Genomic DNA, 17,840 nt, shown 5'->3' on the forward strand with positions numbered 1-17,840 from the left:
CCACCAAAAAATTTATTTTATATGAAAAATACCATGACCAAAAAGTTTTCATCAACAATACATTAGCATAATTTAAAGAATATAAAAATATTGACATAACCATTGTATCCCATCTGAATAATTTAAGAGTATTCTAGAGTGCAAAGTATTAAACTAAGAATCCTTAAAATTAAAAAAGAGAACCAAACCTCAAATATTTCATCATATATTGTACAATGAAGAAGGGGTTTTTGTAGCTTATTTCATAGTCAAAGAAAAGAAGACATGATTTGATTTAATTTATTAAATTACCTTTATTCCCTTCTTAAGATTTCACTTTATGCACTTATGCTTCACATTTAATAATTAATTAGTAATTATTAAATGAATTTTATCTTTTAGGTTACCCTTTTTTGGGTTTTGATCTTCTTCTATCAGGATAGAACTTTTGTAATTATCTATATATTTTTCATTTGTAAGAATACAATTTTCATATTCTCTAGAGAAAACCCTTGCCTCTTCTTTTCTTTTTCTTCTTTGCGACAAGTTTTTACATGTAGGTATACTTCAGGCTTCATGGATTTGTATTGCTCAAATCCTTTATGGTATCAGATCCTAATCTATTGTAGCTAGTTTGGTATTTAGAGAAAAAGGAGAACAAAAGTTTGATAGAACAGATCTAGTTATTTTCTAGTTTTTTTTTGTGAAAATGTGTGTGTGGGGAGGGGTGTTGGTTCTCTAATTTTCAAAGCACACTTGAGGCCAAACAGACATCAAGGTTGGATTCAGAACGCATCAAAATCCCTATTTTCATATAAAATTTGTCAATTTTGGATAACATTGATTTGGGCGGGAAAAAATTTGCACAATAGGGCCATACAACCTCTACACACAATCTAAGGCAATTTTTCATATTAAAAAATTGGTGGTGCTTTCAACCATTGTGGTTATCGCTAGTCAGCTCTCGATGCGGTATTGTTATGTAGCCTATGCGCAAATAGTGCTAATGGCTCTGTCGTTGTCTGCCTACCCTCTACTAGGCTACCACTCCACCAAGTGGTGGGATTTATTTTATTTTATTTTTAAAATAAAATTCTTTTTTAGGATTTACAAGGGGCCCTGTAGTTTTTTCACAATATCTTGAACATACGGGGGTCTTGTTTTGATCTGAAAGAAGTATCAAAAAGTTGGTTCTAAGATGGAGATGATGGACTAGGAATTTTTGGAATTTTATTTTCTATTTGCTACCCATTTTTGTTATTGAAGTCCATTGATGACTTCTATCTTCTAGGGAGTGTAACTTCTTCACTATAGCTCCATTTTTTGATCTGGAAAAAGTGTTAGAAATCTGTTCTCAAGAAATTTCCATATTCCCTATCATTTTGCCAATATTTTGTACCAAGTATTTGTGTATGTGTAGGACCATGGTCAATCAAACTATTCTCTTAAGTGGCAATAAAAAATTAGAAAATTAGGGTCATGTCAACTTGATGTGTAATTTTCTACTTGTTATTAACTTTATATCAAAAAGTTGAGAGAAAAGAATCTCTAGAAAATTGAATCTAGTTTCTAAACTACTAGGACTTATCTCAAAAAAAAAATTGATCGGTCAAAACTTTGAATTTTAAAGCAATGTTACAAAAATTTTAGAACAAAAATAAGAAGTAGATGTATGTCTGACCATCTTAATCAAAATCAAATGAAAATATTTTCTAATAATATTCTAGATATAAGTAGAAAACTCATGCCTGGATTTGACACATATTTTTGGGTATTTTTATTCTAAATAAATAATTAAGAATTATTTTTTGAATTTAGTATTTTTGGAATAAAAAACTCTCATGTTTGACCACCTTAACTAATTCAAAACTCTAAAAAATTCATTTTTTCTTTTTTTTTCCTTATAGTAGAAGAAATATAGAATGTAATGCATCTTTTAGATTTAAAAAATATTGTACCATTTCGAAGTTATGGCTATTTTTTAAGTAGTGTGTCAATCAACACTTTATACATAACTCCATTAGAAAATAAGTAATAATTAGTTACTAAACTCATAATTTGACAAACATTACATTTATGGAAAGATAAGAACATTCTTAAGAAACCCTTTTCATTTCATCAAATTTTGGTGAAAAAAAAGTCATCAGTTACATATTTGAAGTAAAAATAACATGAAAATAGGCCCAAAGAACATTTTTAGGATCTTTTTAAAGTTGAACATATAGGTTTGGTATCAAAAGATATAGTAGACCTTATAAAGATATTAATTTTTTTCATTTAGTATCACAGTGGGTAGGAAAAAGGTTGGAATATATTTTGAAATTGTTTGAGATATTTCATAACTACAAATTCTTTAGATCACCACTTTTTGGCACACCATGATCGTGCACACACCCATTTGTGATTCTTTTCTAAAAGTTTTTTTCTCTTGTCTCATTTACACATTCCTACTAGCAGTAGGGGTTCAGTGTTTTGCATTGTAGGGAGTGTTTTGTCACATTGTTACTGTTATTTATTTATGTAAACCAAAAATTCAATTAAAAACAATTGAACACCTTCTAAAAAAATTGCCAAGAACTCTTCTTGTCTAGAACTTATGATCCTACATAACAATCACACTTGGAAGACCTTGATTACTCAGGTTCTTCAGCCAAAAGGGTTGTTTTCTTGTTAAGATGTCATACAACTAGTTTTTCAGAGACCTTATGAGGTTATGCAACATAAGAAAAATATGAATAAGAGGCAATGGGGTTAATTTCTCTACAAATATCTAATAGTCTATAGTTTCATCTTGACGAGTACAATACCCCTCTAGCTATGTAGTTGAGGATTCAAGGCTTGTTTGGTATTGTGAATAAGTTTAGGGAAATTCAAATTGAGGCAAAGCTTACCTCTCTTGTACTGGATTTCTTTCTAACCATTAATGACTTCTTGATGAAGTTTAATCAATAGAGATCCTTATTGCAGGGTTGTTGAAAGACGAAGGATGACACTACGCATATTTATCTAATTCTCTCTAAGCTTTGAGGGAACTTTCAAATTTTTTCTTGTACATTCTATTCTACCAAAGATGCTTTGGGTAATAGATTTTTTATACTTACTTTTGAGGTCTTTTGTGATTTCTTGACTAGAGAGCATTCGAAGCTTACACAGTTGGATTCTATGACTAGTTCAAAGACAAAGGCATTTGTAGCTCAGACATCTAGAAGAATGCTGAAGCAGAAACTTGAAGTATTAGCTAGATTCAGCAAGAAGAAAGAGTTCCTCCAAGTCTACTCCCAAATAAAATTTTCAGAAGCCATCTCAGAAGGGCAATTCTTCTATATTTGGTTTGTTTTCCTCCAAGACTAAGAAGTATACATGTCATCCATACTATTTTTCTAGAAAGGAATGACATCCTATTTCTAGGTGTTGGAAATGTCTTGAGGCTTTAGAGGAGGCCATGGAATATACTAGTATTACTTCTCTAAATCCTCCACCTCCTCCTATAGGGAAATGACATGTTTTTTCTACACGAGTAGTTTCTTCTACAGCTTCTTGGATTCTTGATTTTAGTGCTTTACATCATAAGGCACATTCACCTAATTTGGTTACCTCACTTGGTCAAAGTGTTACTATACAAATTGTAGTTGGTGATTCTTCTCAACTTTCAGTCACAAGTTTAGGAACTATCTCTTTAGAAGGTGGTTCATTACAAGATGTTCTCTTGGTTCCAACCATATCTTTGAACCTCATGTCTATCTTTCAGATCTGTCATTCAGGCTCTAGAAAGATAGTTGAGTTCTCACCACATGATGTGGTTATTCGAGATCTCTATGATCCTAACTTGGTTATTGTTGCAAGGAGTGTTGATCTTTAGTCTTACTTATATTAGTTTGATGGATTTGAGAGTCTAATTCTACAGGTGTTTCTCTAATTTCCCATGCAAACACAATGAGAAAAATTTGACATGAGTGTTTTGGCTATGTCAACTACAAATATCTATAGTAGATGAGTACATAGGAGCTATTCGTTGGGTTCATCAAATCTCTTGTACTAATGGTGTGTGTCAAGGTTGTGCACTTGGCAAACATCATAGAGATCTTTCTCTGGCAGGTAGATCCACACATGCTAAGGCACCATTGAAGTTGATACACAATGCTCTTATATCATTTCTGACTCCATATTTTTTAGGTGCTTGATATGTTCTCAACTTCATAGATGACTTCTCTAGATGCACATGAGTGTACTTTTTGAAGTACATGTCCAATGTCTTTGATTCCTTTCAAACCTTTAAGAGATTTCTAGAGAAGTAATCTAGTATTTCTATCAAGTGTATATGCAATGACAATGAGGGTTAATATGTAAATCAATCTTTCAAAGAATTTTTCACTAAGCATGGTTTACAACATTAGTTCTAAATTTCGTACAAACCTTGAACTTTTGCATTATTTTTTGGGCCTACAGGTTTTCCAATCTTTGGATGGGATAACCATACTCTAGCAAAAATATGCTCTTGATATTCTTTAGAGATTTCACATGCTTGATTACAAGCCTACTCCCACATCTTTTCAGTCAGGTGTTGTTTTATCTATCAATTTCTCTACTCCTACAGTGGATTCCACTCTATATAGATAGCTTGTGGGTAGTTTGTTCTACCTGACACACACTCATCCTTATATTTCCTTTGTAGTTGGACTTATTTCTTGATTCTCCCATTATCCGCATCTGATTTATTGGAAATCTTCCAAATGTATCTTGAGGTACATTAAGGGTACACCATGTTATGATTTTCACTACACATTAGGGGATCCTCACATTGTTGGTTTCAAAAATTTAGATTGGGTTGGTGATATTGATGATTGCAACTCTACTTCTATTTTTGTCTTTTGTCTTGGTTCTTGTCCTATCACATGATCTTGCAAGAAGCAGCATGCTCATGCATTATCATCTATAGAGCCAGAATATAAGGTAGTTGTATTGGCTAGTCAAGAGGTTTTGTGGCTTTGACTATTGATGACAAGTTTGGATTTTCTCCTAGTAGTTCCAACTTGTGTTGACATATTAGTCAAGTTTTTTATTAGTGACACACAATTATTCATATTTTTTATGACTATCGAGCTAATTTTATAGTTTACAATGTTTGCCAAGCATCTCAGTGGTTAATGAGCAAATTCAATTAGTACAAAGTCGAGTAGTTCAAATTGAGCATTTCAGAATACACCAAGTTTATTAGTGGTTACCAAGCATTATAGTGTCTATCGAGTTCACAGTTCATGTAATGCAAAGCTAGTGTTAACCAAGCTTATGGTGCTAGTGTTTATCGAGTTCGGTCATGGTAAACAAATGATTTAGTTTATGCTGAGTTGCATAGTATCTACTGAGTCACCACTGTAGGCTGAGTTCAAGACTACTTTAAAGTGATTAGTATGGATCAAGCTTCTACATCTACCAAGTGCACGACAAGCCGAGTAATGATGGTAGATTCTATGTATCAGAACTTCACCAAGTCAGTCTTCATGTGAGCCAACTTTGTAATTTTGTAATTTGGATTGGTATATATATGTAATGTATTTTATCATATCCAAGGAATAAGGGTATGAAATATATGAAGTAGTGTATGAATGTGAAAGTGAATGTGCAAGTAATACAACAAAAGAAGAGCAAATTGTAAAGGCCATAATAGTATAAGGAGTAGCAGAGATATATCTATCACAGAAAGGTGATCAGTACACCAAGGAATCTCTATCAGCAAACTCAGTTGCAAGTCAGAGATCTACCACTTCATCCTAATAGGTGAACAAGTCAAAATTCTCTAACAAGTTAGACTTAATAGTCTTTCATAAATCTATTTATCGAGTGCATACTTCATTGTATGTTTGTAAAACCTCTAATAAGGTTGACCTAGTAGTCCTAATTGCTCCTAACATGGTAGATCATTAAACGTGATCAATGTAATCCTTAACTGGCAAACTTTATGCTATAGTACTAATGTTTGTGGGTATCATCCCCACCCCAGTTTTACTTTCTATTTGAAAGGTTTCTGGGTCACCAAATTTTTGAGTTCAAGTGTTATGGATGCTTTCATATTTTTAGTTTCTCATGCATGCAATTACATTAGTTGTGATGAATTAAGTGCCAATTGATTTATTGAATTAAGAATTGAAATTGGTATAGTTTTAGAAGTTACTGATTCACCCCTCCCCTCTTAGTAACTTAGCATAGTCTTGATTATTTCCAACACCTTTCTATGGTGTGACAATCAAAATGTTATACACATTTCCTACAACCTAGTTAAGTATCAATAGACCAAGCACATTGAGTGTCATATGCACTTCATTAAGCATCCAATTCAGGATGGTAGTTTGAGCTTGAAATACGTTCCTACTACTCAGTAGGTTGTAGACATCTTCACTAAAACTTTTGCATCCTCATTGTATCTTGAACTATGTTCTATGCTTAAGGTGAAGGAAGTTATCCTTGGGAGGTCTCAGTGATGACTCTTGCCTTCCTTCTTTTCTTGTTGTCTCTTTTTGGAGTAGAGTTTTCCCCACTAGATTTTCTCTATTTCTCCATTTCATAGAGATTTGGTTGTGATTGGGTACCTCATCAAGCCTTGTTGTCAGGACCCAAGTTTGCTTTCCACATTGCATTTTAGTTTCCTTGCTCTTTTTGCATTATTTGTAGCCACATTGTTGCTCATCTTAAGGGGGGGTGTTAGAGTAAAGCGTTAATTTAATCTCATTTATTGAATTACCTTTATTCCCTTCTTAAGATTTCACTCTATGCACTTATGCATTCACATTTAATAATTAATTAAAAATTATTAAATTACTTTTACCTTTTAGGTGACCCTTTTTCGGGTTTCGATCTCCTTTTATAAGGGTAGATCTTTTGTCATTACCTCTTATCTTTTTCATGCAAGTATTCTTCAAGCTTTGTGGATTTGTATTGCTCAAATGCTTCAGCTACAAATATTATACTCACATCTCACGAGATTATCTACTAGTAAAAATATGTTTGGAGGATTTTAAAAGTCCATACTCTCACACGGTTTTAGTGTGCGAAAATGAGAAAAGATCATTGCATATAAATTTGATATCCATGGGTAGCTATTTTTGCATATTTTGGTAAAACAAGTACATGTGTGGGAATTGGGGTTCTTTAGGTAGATAAACCACTTCTTATTTATCAACTATCATCTCATAAATGTGATATTCATAATTAAAATGAGGGAGTCAATAAGGTTTGATTTTTTAAAATTTGTTAGAAAAAAAAGAAAAAGAATGATTAGTTAATAAGACACTAATAGTTTTGTTAAATTACACGCACACACAGACACAAAGGTATTTAGTGAATTTATAAATATATTAATATGAAGCTAATAATTTTAACTTGAAAATTAACCTTCCACTAACTACACTTCATATTACAATTTATTAAATTTATATTTTATCTATTATTTTTAATAGTCAATTACCTAATTAATAAAACAAATTTTACTTTTATACATTTCACACATGAATTCATAACTCAATATTCAAATTTCAATTTAATATTTAATTTAATTTAAGGGTGAGTGAGTAGCCGAGTTGGTGTGAAGGCGAGTCGTGAGGCGTAGTGTTAGGCTAATGATCCCGGTGCTACGCATCAACTCTGGTTCGAGTCACACTAGGTTTACCACAAACCCTTTTAAGGGTGAGTGAGTAGCCGAGTTGGTGTGAAGGTGAGTCATGAGGCATAGTGTTAGGCTAATGATCCCGGTGCTACGCATCAACTCTGGTTTGAGTCACACTAGGTTTACCACAAACCCTTTAAAGGGTGAGTGAGTAGCCGAGTTGGTGTGAAGGCGAGTCGTGAGGAGTAGTGTTAGGCTAATGATCCCGGTGCTACGCATCAACTCTGGTTCGAGTCACACTAGGTTTACCACAAACCCTTTTAAGGGTGAGTGAGTAGCCGAGTTGGTGTGAAGGTGAGTCGTGAGGCGTAGTGTTAGGCTAATGATCCCGGTGCTACGCATCAACTCTGGTTCGAGTCACACTAGGTTTACCACAAACCCTTTTAAGGGTGAGTGAGTAGCCGAGTTGGTGTGAAGGCGAGTCGTAAGGCGTAGTGTTAGGCTAATGATCTCGGTGCTACGCATCAACTCCAGTTCGAGTCACACTAGGTTTACCACAAACCCTTTTAGAGCATCATTACCAATGATAAGTGCTTATTTGCATCTTCTACGCTGGGATAGTTGATTACTAATGGCTGTGGTCCGAAAGTCTATGGTGGGGGCATGACATTTCCTCAGTATGCAATCATATAAGTATGAATAATAAGTAAACAAGATAAAACGATAACTCTAGATGGAGTCTCTGAGAAGCGTTGGTTGTCGGCTGGGCTAGGGTTTTTCCCCTAGCCTATTCTTGGTGTTTGATCTTTACTATTTTTCTGTTCTGTTTGGATTGTTAGCTACTGGACATAATTTGTGTCGGTGTTTTTGGAGATCTTCTGCAGTCAATTTTGGATTGGGGGTTTTATTGTTTGCATGGAAGGGCCTGGGATTTCTTCTCCATTGGTGAGAATAGATCGTTCTTCTCCAACTATGCATGCAATGCGATCTGAATCATTTTATTCAGGGGAGAGCTCCAAGCTGAAAAAAGTTAATGGTTGTCTTCCGCGTAGCCATGATCGCCCTATTCTGATTATTCCTCCAACGACTGTAATGGAGGACATTGATTATTGGACCAAGCATGCTTTGATATGCAAATTTCTTGGAATCCGAATTTCCCTATCCGCTCTTGAGGCACGGATCCGCCGCTCTTGGCAGGTGGAACGCAATATGGAGATTATGTTGGCAGGGAATAGTTATTTTTTTGTTGTATTCTCTTGCATGTCTGATCATGATCATTTTTTTGAAGGAGGCCCTTATTTCTACAACAATGTGGGGTTATTTGTCAAACCTTGGCATTCAGGTTTTAATTCTGCTGAGGATCTCCCTTCAACAGTGCCAGTTTGGGTTCGCTTGCCTCATCTTCCCTTGGAATTTTGGCATGAAGACATCCTTCGGCAAATTGCTGCTTTGTTGGGGAAGCCAGCTGCGATCGCACATCAAACCCTCGATAAAAAGGGTATTTCTTTTGCTAGAATTAGTGTTGAAATTAATTTGATTAACCCATTACCAGATTCTTTGGAAATTTGTCTGGAGGATTCTTCTTGGGTGCAGTAGTTAGATTATGAATCCCTCCCTTTCCGTTGCCGGATTTGTCATGAGTATGGTCATTTACTGTGACAGTGCCCCCGTAACTCGAGTTTCAAAGGAGTGGATCGGTCTACAGCTGGAAATGCTGGTGGTTTGGCAGATACTACAGGGAAAGGACAATCTCAAATGGTTAATACTACCAAGGGGATGAATCCACAAGATGCTACAGGTAAGGGTAAGGCTCCAATGCAGGATAAGGATGGATTTACCCCTGTTCGTCCTCAAGCTAAGGGACGTGGTCAAAAGAGGCCTTTGAAAGAAAGATTATCTGATTTAGGTTTTAACCGTTTTGAGGTGCTGGATAGTATGGTTCTAGAGGAGGGTATTCCTCCTCCTATCTCTTCTGATCCAGCTTGCCTAGATGAGAGATCTGTTCCTAATGATGCTTGTGGGGCATCTCAAGTTGTAGTATATCAGAATTGTGAGGTTCCTGTAGCTCCTGTGACAGCGGCTCTGGTGACTCCTGCAGTGTTGGAAGATGATGATGTTGTTTTGGCCGACTTGGTTAAGGATGTGCTACCATCAGGTAAGGGCAAGGGATCTCCTCTCCCCTGGGGGTTGCTGCCTCGACCTTTTAAGCGGGCTTCTTCTTCTCCCCCTCTAAGGAGTGGACGCAAAATAGACCAAGAGAAGATTAAACTCACAGGAGATATATTGATTGAGTCTGGTTCAGTGAAACCTTTGGATTCTCATTTTCCCAAATCTACCCAATGATGATTATTCTCTCATGGAATGTAAGGGGGTTGAATAGCATCCCTAGACAAAAGGCTATTCATAACTTGGTGGTTGATCATAGTCCTGATGTTTTTTGTATCCAAGAGACTAAGCTCTCTGTGGAGTCTATGGTCCAACATGCCTCTAGTATTTGGTCTCGTGGCCAATGCCAGTGTGTTGGGGCAACAAGCAGTGCTGGTGGTTTAGCTATATTTTAGGATCCTCAAAAAATTTCTCCTCTTGGCTAGATGTCTTCTCGCTTAGCTCTCTCTATGGTAGCTTCTGCTCTAGACTCAGGAGAGGTAATCATGGTTACTAATGTGTATGCACCTGTTGATCTTGTGGGAAAGGAGGAACTTTGGGAACATATTCAATATGTTAGAAATTGTCATCCTTATCATCCTTGGGTGTTAGTAGGGGACTTCAATTCAGTTTTAAGTCTAGAAGAGAAGCATGGTGGTTTGGCTAGATTGGGGCCTTCTTCTGCTCTTCTTCGGCAACACATATCTCTTTTGCATATCTCTAATGTTAAGCCTTCTAATGGCCTCTATACCTGGAATAATCACAGGATTGGTGTTGCTGCTATCTTAGAACGCCTGGATAGATTTCTTGTTTCTTGCTTCTGGCTTAGTGGCACCCTTACTATCTCTTCAGAAATCCTTGATTGGAGGGGTTCAGATTATTGGCCAATCAAATTTTCCGCTATAGGGGCTTATGTTCCGAAGCATCCTCCTTTTAAGTTCCAGTTGATGTGGCTTCGTGACTCCTCTCTTCATGATTTTGTTTTTTGTTGGTGGAAAGATGGTGCCCCTGCATATGGTACTGCAATGTTCTCATTTTCTAAAAGGCTTCAATATGTTAAAAGGCAGCTCAAGATATGGAATAGGGAATGCTTTGGGAATCTTCACTTTATGAAGAGGCTTGCTCAAGAAAATCTTGATGTCATCACAAGGGAGATTAGAGATCGAGGTTTCTCGGAGGATCTTGGCCAGGCTGAATCCCTTGCCTCTAGAGCTGTAGAAGAATGGCAACTTCGAGAGGAAATTTTTTGGAAGCAAAAGGCTCGAGTTGATTGGCTCCAGGAAGGTGATCGAAACACTGCCTTTTTCCATAAAATAGTGCAATCTTGCCGAAATTAGAGCACTATCTCTTCTTTGGTTAATTCTCAAGGTATCCAACTGAATTCCTTGCCAGCTTTGTTCCAGGAGCCTATTTCGTACTTCTCTACCCTCTTCTCTGAGGACTCTCCTCCTGCTGATAATGAAGAAAATATTATTTTTTCCTGTATTCCTTCCCTTATCACTCAGGAAATGAATGATTATCTCATGCGTCCTATCTCTTTGGAAGAGCTGGAGGCAGTGGTTTTTGGCATGCCTAAAGGGAAGGCTCCTGGTCCTGATGGTTTTCTAGTTGAATTCTTTCAGGAATTTTGGGACATCATTAATCATGATTTGTTGGAGGTGGTTAAAGAATCCTATGCTAGCAAGCAGATGCTTCGAGCTTTGAACTCTACATTCTTGACTCTTATTCCTAAGAGAGAGGGTGCTAATCAATTGGAGTTTTTAAGACCAATTGCCTTATGTAATGTGGTCTACAAAGTTATTACTAAGCTGATTGCTGAGAGACTGAAAAGGTGGCTTCCCATTATTATCTCAGAAGAACAAGGTGGTTTTGTTGCTGGAAGACAAATTTTGGATGGGGTGGTTATTGCTACTGAGGCTATTCACTCTATGGCTACTTCAAGGGAGAGAGCCATGTTTGTTAAGCTAGATATGGCTAAGGCCTACGATAGAGTTAAATGGAGCTTCCTAAGGAGTATTCTTCTTTCTTTTGGATTTAGCTCTGACTGGGTGAGTTGGATTATGAGTTGCGTTACTTCTGCCTCTTTTTCTATTCTTATTAATGGTCAACCTTCACAACTATTTGGTGCTTCTAGAGGCCTCCGCCAGGGTGACCCTCTCTCCCCATATCTATTCATCATCATGGCTGAAGGCTTGGGCAGATTCATTAAGCATCAGGTGTCCCAGAATTCTATTCAAGGCTGGCGGTGGGGTAATGGCTTACCTTCTCTTTCCCATCTTCAATTTGTTGATGATTCTGCTCTTGTCGATCTTGCTAGGATCAAGGAAGTTGAAGCCTTTCGACATGCTTTGGATGTATATTTGGCAGCTTCAGGCCAAAAAGTTAATGAGCACAAATCTTTCATTTACTTTTTTAACACTCCTGATTCTATTCAGCACAGGATTGTTGGTATCCTACGGTTTTAGATAGGTTCACTTCCTCTGACTTATCTTGGCATTCCTATTGCTGTTTCCAGGCAGCCACATCTCTTCTGGAAAAATTTGATTACCAAGCTTCAGGATAAGGTAAATCATTGGACTCATAGATGGCTTTCTACTGCTGCCCGGGTTACTCTTCTTCAAGCTGTTATCCAAGCTCTTCCTACTTATAGAAGCATGGTTCATGCTGCACCTATTTACTTTCTCAAGGAGTTTGATGCTCTTTCTCGACAATTCCTTTGGAGTGGTAATTTGCATAGTACAAAATGGAGCTTGGTTAATTGGGCAACTTTTTGTAGGCCTAAAAAGGAGGGTGGTCTTGGTCTTCGTTCTGCTCTATTGAGTAGACAAGCTTTGGCTGCTAAACTTTATTGGCGATGGTGCTCTGGACAGCATCAACTTTGGGCTCGTATTATCACTCATAAATATTTTCATGGTGCTAATCCTTACTCTGTTTTTGCACTTCCTCTTGAAGGTCGTGGCTCAATGGTTTGGCATACTTTGAAGACAGGTGCGATGTTGGTGAAGAGGGGTCTGTTCTGGATATGTAAAGGAGGTTCTCAGGCTTTGTTTTGGTCTGATGCTTGGGATGGATTCCCTCCCATTTTATCCATATACCCTCATCTTCAGCCTCTTTGTGACTCTTTTCTTGCCGCTGGATGGGATAAAGTCGCTCATTACAAGACTGCTTATCAATTGGGACCTGTTGTTGGTTATAGATGGAAGCATTCCTCTAATTGGCCTCCTGGAGGTACAGACATGGATCGTCAGGAGCTTTCTCAAATTCTGGCCTCTAGAGAGTGTTCCTCTTTTCTTGGTCCAGATGTATTGGCTTGGGGCGGTACCTTGTCTGGTAAATATCATGTCTCTACTGGGTATCAGGAGATAACTAGACAATTATTTGGGGATGCTGAGGTCCCTTGGTGGAAGCAAGTCTAGAATAAAGTTTCTTGGTCCAAGTGCAATTTTTTCATGCGGCTAGTGGCTCACAACCGTTGTCTTACCTGGGATAATCTTTGTAAACATGGATTTCAGGGCCCCTCTTATTATGTTTTGTGTGGTAATGGAGAGGAGTCTATCTCCCATCTGTTCTTCCATTGCTCCTATTCTACTCAGATATGGCACCTTTGGTGGAGCGCTTGGGGTTGCTCTTGTCGGCATGCTTCCTCTTTGCCTGAGTTCTGGGCTCGCTTGGGTAGTGCTCCCTCCAAGTCTTCTTCTCTCCATGCTGCTTGGATTGCTGGCCCATCTTTCATGCTTTGGCATATCTGGTTGGAGAGGAATTGTCGCATATTCCAAGATGTTCGGCTTGGTGTTTTACATCTTTGGTGGAAAATATCACATTCTCTCCAGGAAACTATTCTTGTGAAGTGTGAGCTTGATGGGGGTATGGATCCGGTTGATCTTGCTATCTGTAATCGCCTCAATTTTCATCTGCAGGATGGGGTTGTGGCTCATAGGTTTCCTTCTATGTCCAGGCAGCTTCACCATTAGAGGAAGGGTCGGGTTAACCAGGATGGGCACTGGAATCCTCCTCCCTGTGGAGTTCTGAAAATTAACACTGATGGTTCTTCTCGTGGGAATCCTGGTCCGGCTGGTATTGGCGGAGTGGTTCGTTGTAGTTCTAGGAATGTTAAATTTTTCTTCTCAATTCATAAGGGTGATTATACTAACAATCTCATGGAAGCTCAGGCTATTTTATATGCTGTGGAACAGTGTTGCTTGTGGGGATGGAGTAAGATTATTTGTGAGTCTGATTCCCAGGTGGTGGTGAACATGCTTTCTTCGCAAAAGCTTGAAGATGTTAGTTGGCAGCTGGCCACTGTTGTTAAGTAGATTCTTTTCTTCTCTTCCTCTTTTCAGTTCATTAGGTTCAAGTATATTCCGCGAGAATGGAATAGACCTGCTGATTGTTTAGCCAAATGGGCTTCTAGTCATGATCCGGGTTGGAATGTTAGGGATAGGGGGCAACTGTCCTTTGAGATGGTGCAAGAATTTGATGATCTTGTTGCGAGCTCCTTGTTAAGCTCTCCTTGTTGTATTCCTTTTTGTCTTAATAAATTTTTACCCCTCTTTTTGCGATAAAACCTAAACTAAAGCTAATAATAAAAATTATATATTAACACTAATAAGATTATGTGTCATAAAAGAATCCTCTATAAAGACTGATATCTCTTGTGTAACTGAAATAAATAGAGACCCTAGCAATGACTCTTGAGAATTTAAATATTGCATCCTTTCCATTAAAAAGTTGAAGTATACTACTTTTCCCTGGAAGGAACAATGGTAATTAATTTGAATAGTATGTTACTATGTGGGACCAAAAGAGCCATGACAAATTGGATTTTCCCACGAAATACGTGGGAACCCTTGTTGCAAGGCAAGAATCATAATTTTCTTTTTTCAAAGCCCGAATCATAATTTTTCTCGGTGCTTTGGATTTTTCTCTAGAATGAAAATTCAATAGACGTGTTTTGCTTGATATTCCAATCGTACATAGTAAAGTTAAATGTCATTTACTTAATTATATTATTTTGATTTCTAAGCATTTTTATATTATAATTATATTGGGAAATCATTTTCTTGTTAGATCTCTCATCAATTTAATTATAATCTATTATAAAATGACTAGAAAATCTAAAAAATCAATTGTTAAATCTGTTCAAAATAGTGTGAAATATTCTCAATCTAATAAAATTGGAAAAAATGATTAAAGATTATACTTAAATCTTGTATCTCATGAAAGTAAAAGTTAATAGAAATTTGAATTTTAGAACAAATAGTATCTAGTAAGTCTATAAAAAATTCAGAAAAATAGAAAATGTCATCATGATCTATTTATAAAATCAATTGTGTGCATAATTAACATAAATCCTACAAAATAATTATCTTTGAATTCACTAAATTTACATGAAATATAAATAATGTGTAACTAAATGTTAGTTTTTAATTTAAAAATATAATATTTACATATTAATTTTAAAAATAATAATACAATTTATATTTTTCTTTGATGAAAAATTGGAATTTTATAAAGTTGAGGCAAGACATAAGAACAAGTCTAACAAAAGATCTAATATTATTATTATTTTGACGATGAACTTAAGTTAAGATTGTTATTAGTTTGACAATGAACTTAAATCTTACCTTGATAATACTAGAATAACTTTTACACAGTTTAACTTATTTTCAGATTCAACTTATTTTAAGTTTTTAATATAAAGTTTAGCTGAATAAAGATGAAGAGGTAATTTATTCTTAACTTTGTTCACCGTATAATTTAAAATGTTGGTTACCCAATGAGATGGATAAGAATAGAATTTACTCCTAGCTTCGTTCACGCTTTAAATGGGCTTTAGTAAATATTACTTACCCAGTTAAATGGACGAGTATATTGTTTTCCACCAAAGTACGTTGGCCTTCCTCTCCAACTTAATATTACACCTTTGTCCTCTCTAGATTATTTTATGCCATTATAATTCGACAGCCTTGAAAAAAAAATCCGCAGATGTTAAATTAAATAAGTAATATAATTGGACGATAGATTATTACATTTGTCAATGCAGCCCTTCAGATACCATTTTTCTCGCCAAAGCTACAGAAGGATTCCTGGTGTAGGTCCTGCATAAGGTTGGAAGATTTCTTTAACATTGAAGTTGATGACTAGTAAGTGCGTTTGCGGGCAGCCTTCTTGTTAAGCATACTTGCTACTATCCCATTCTCAAATTAAGGATCGAAGGGAGTTGGTAAATATATCTGAATGGGCTGTCAAGAAATAGAAGTGATCGATTTGAGCAGCTGTATAATTGAAGTCGGGCATGAGGTGACAATGAAAGAAGAGGACATACCCGATTTGGGCGACGCTCTCATCTTATGTATACTCCACGTTTTGTTTCCATCGGACCTTTCCATCATGGGAAGGAGGAGCTGAAAGGCATGGAGAAATCTAAAAATGAGGCTCTTCGAAGGATGCATGTCAGGATCATGAAATATCACCCGCAGGCTTCTATCAAGTCATTTGTTGAAGGCAAACTGCTGCCGAAGGACGAGCAGATTAGGAGGTTCTATGGTGAACGTATTTCCTGCAGTTCTATAGAATTAGCGTGGACAGTCACCAGGGATGCATGCTTTATTTATGAATTTCTTCTCAATTATCTAAGAGGTGGTGCTTCTGCTAAAAGAATTTATGAAAGAGGAGGGAAAGAATTCACATGGAGATATGATCCAGTTTTTGATGTCGAATTTCAAAGTCCCATAAGGGAAGGATTAATGAGTGATTTGCTCTTATTTGAAAATCAAATTCCTCTCTGGATTTTGAAGGACATCCTTCAAATCAAGATGGGTTCCCCAGAAGTCGCCGGTCAAAAGTTGGATGAATTAGCGGACATGGTCCTCGGGCGCCTGACCAGACACAGAATATTTACGTGGTACATGCCTCCACCTTATGATAAAAAATATTCTCATGTCCTCGAAATGCTCCACTTCGGTTTGGTTGGCAGTTATGTTAACAACTACCAAAATGAGGAAGCGTATCGAATGCCGCCTTTGCGCAACAGCATGCAGATCCACTTCAGGAAGGGCATTGATTCGATGAAGCTGGCCATTTGTGGACGTTGGCGTAAGCTGCGTCCTTGCTTTCCTTCATCAAATACAAGCCCCGGAAATACTCAGCCAAGATTCTTTTCATCTCACAATCCAGTGCAGATCTGGTTTAAAAGTGGAGCTGATTCAGTGAAGACCTTTTGTGGACGTTGGTGTAAACATTGTTTGGGCTTTCTCTCCTCGAATACAAGCCCGGACGAAAATATTCAGCTAAACTATGTGAAGCTGCCTACAGCTTCTGAGCTCACACGCGCAGGCGTGAGCATTTACAGAGTGACCTTTGAAAATCGACCAGAAAACAAGGGTTCAGCCATTGAATGGATAAGATTTGATGAGAAAACAACGACGCTCTATTTACCAGAAATGAGGGTAACACAACAATTATATTCAGTATTAAGCAATTTAATTGCAATGGAAGTGAGCACAAGAGGCAGGTACTTTCCAAGACCAATGACACAATATATACTACTTATGGATGAGTTGATTGACAACGAGGAGGATGTTGCTTTGTTAAGGAAGGTTCAGGTGATTAACAACTTTCTGGGAAGCAATCAGCAAGTGGCAGACCTCTTCAATTCTCTATGTTCAGGGATGATACCTTATAAGTCGTGCAAAGTAATATATGATGTGCGAAGAGGGTTGCATAAGTACAGAGGAAGAAAGTACAAGATCCTGTGGAGTGAGTTCATATCTGCTTACTTTTCCAAGCCATGGCTGGTTTGTGGTTCTATTGCTGCCGTGCTGCTACTTTGGATGACAATGGCGCAAGTGCTTTGTTTGTTTATCACTTGCAACCCAAAGTCTTCTTGAAGTTCATCGTTCTTACTCCTTTCCATTTCTGCTGTCCACTTTCTGAAATTGTGTGGTTTCCGAATAAATGTAGTCCATGTTTATCATTCGTTATTGTTAAGCTCGCCTCCTGGCCGCTTAGGTTGGTGGCTCACTAGGTGAAAGCTACTATATTTTTTCAATTTGTTTCTCGGTCTGTAACTTAATAATTAAAAGTTATTACAGTTTGTTGATGTAGGGATCTTTAATAA

At 37.0% G+C, this 17,840-nt stretch overlaps 1 protein-coding gene across 1 annotated transcript; it reads left to right on the plus strand.

The window, feature by feature from the left end:
* The first annotated feature begins 16,071 nt into the window (after positions 1-16,071).
* LOC149546333 (UPF0481 protein At3g47200-like) lies at positions 16,072-17,610 on the plus strand. Its single transcript, XM_089793957.1, has one exon. The coding sequence runs from the start codon at positions 16,072-16,074 to the stop codon at positions 17,608-17,610; it is 1,539 nt and encodes a 512-aa protein (XP_089650083.1).
* Positions 17,611-17,840: the final 230 nt, after the last annotated feature.

This window comes from Cupressus sempervirens, chromosome 7, assembly GCF_028749045.1.
Source record: "Cupressus sempervirens isolate cs-2001-9-10 chromosome 7, ASM2874904v1, whole genome shotgun sequence".
In the NCBI taxonomy this organism is placed as follows: domain Eukaryota; kingdom Viridiplantae; phylum Streptophyta; class Pinopsida; order Cupressales; family Cupressaceae; genus Cupressus; species Cupressus sempervirens.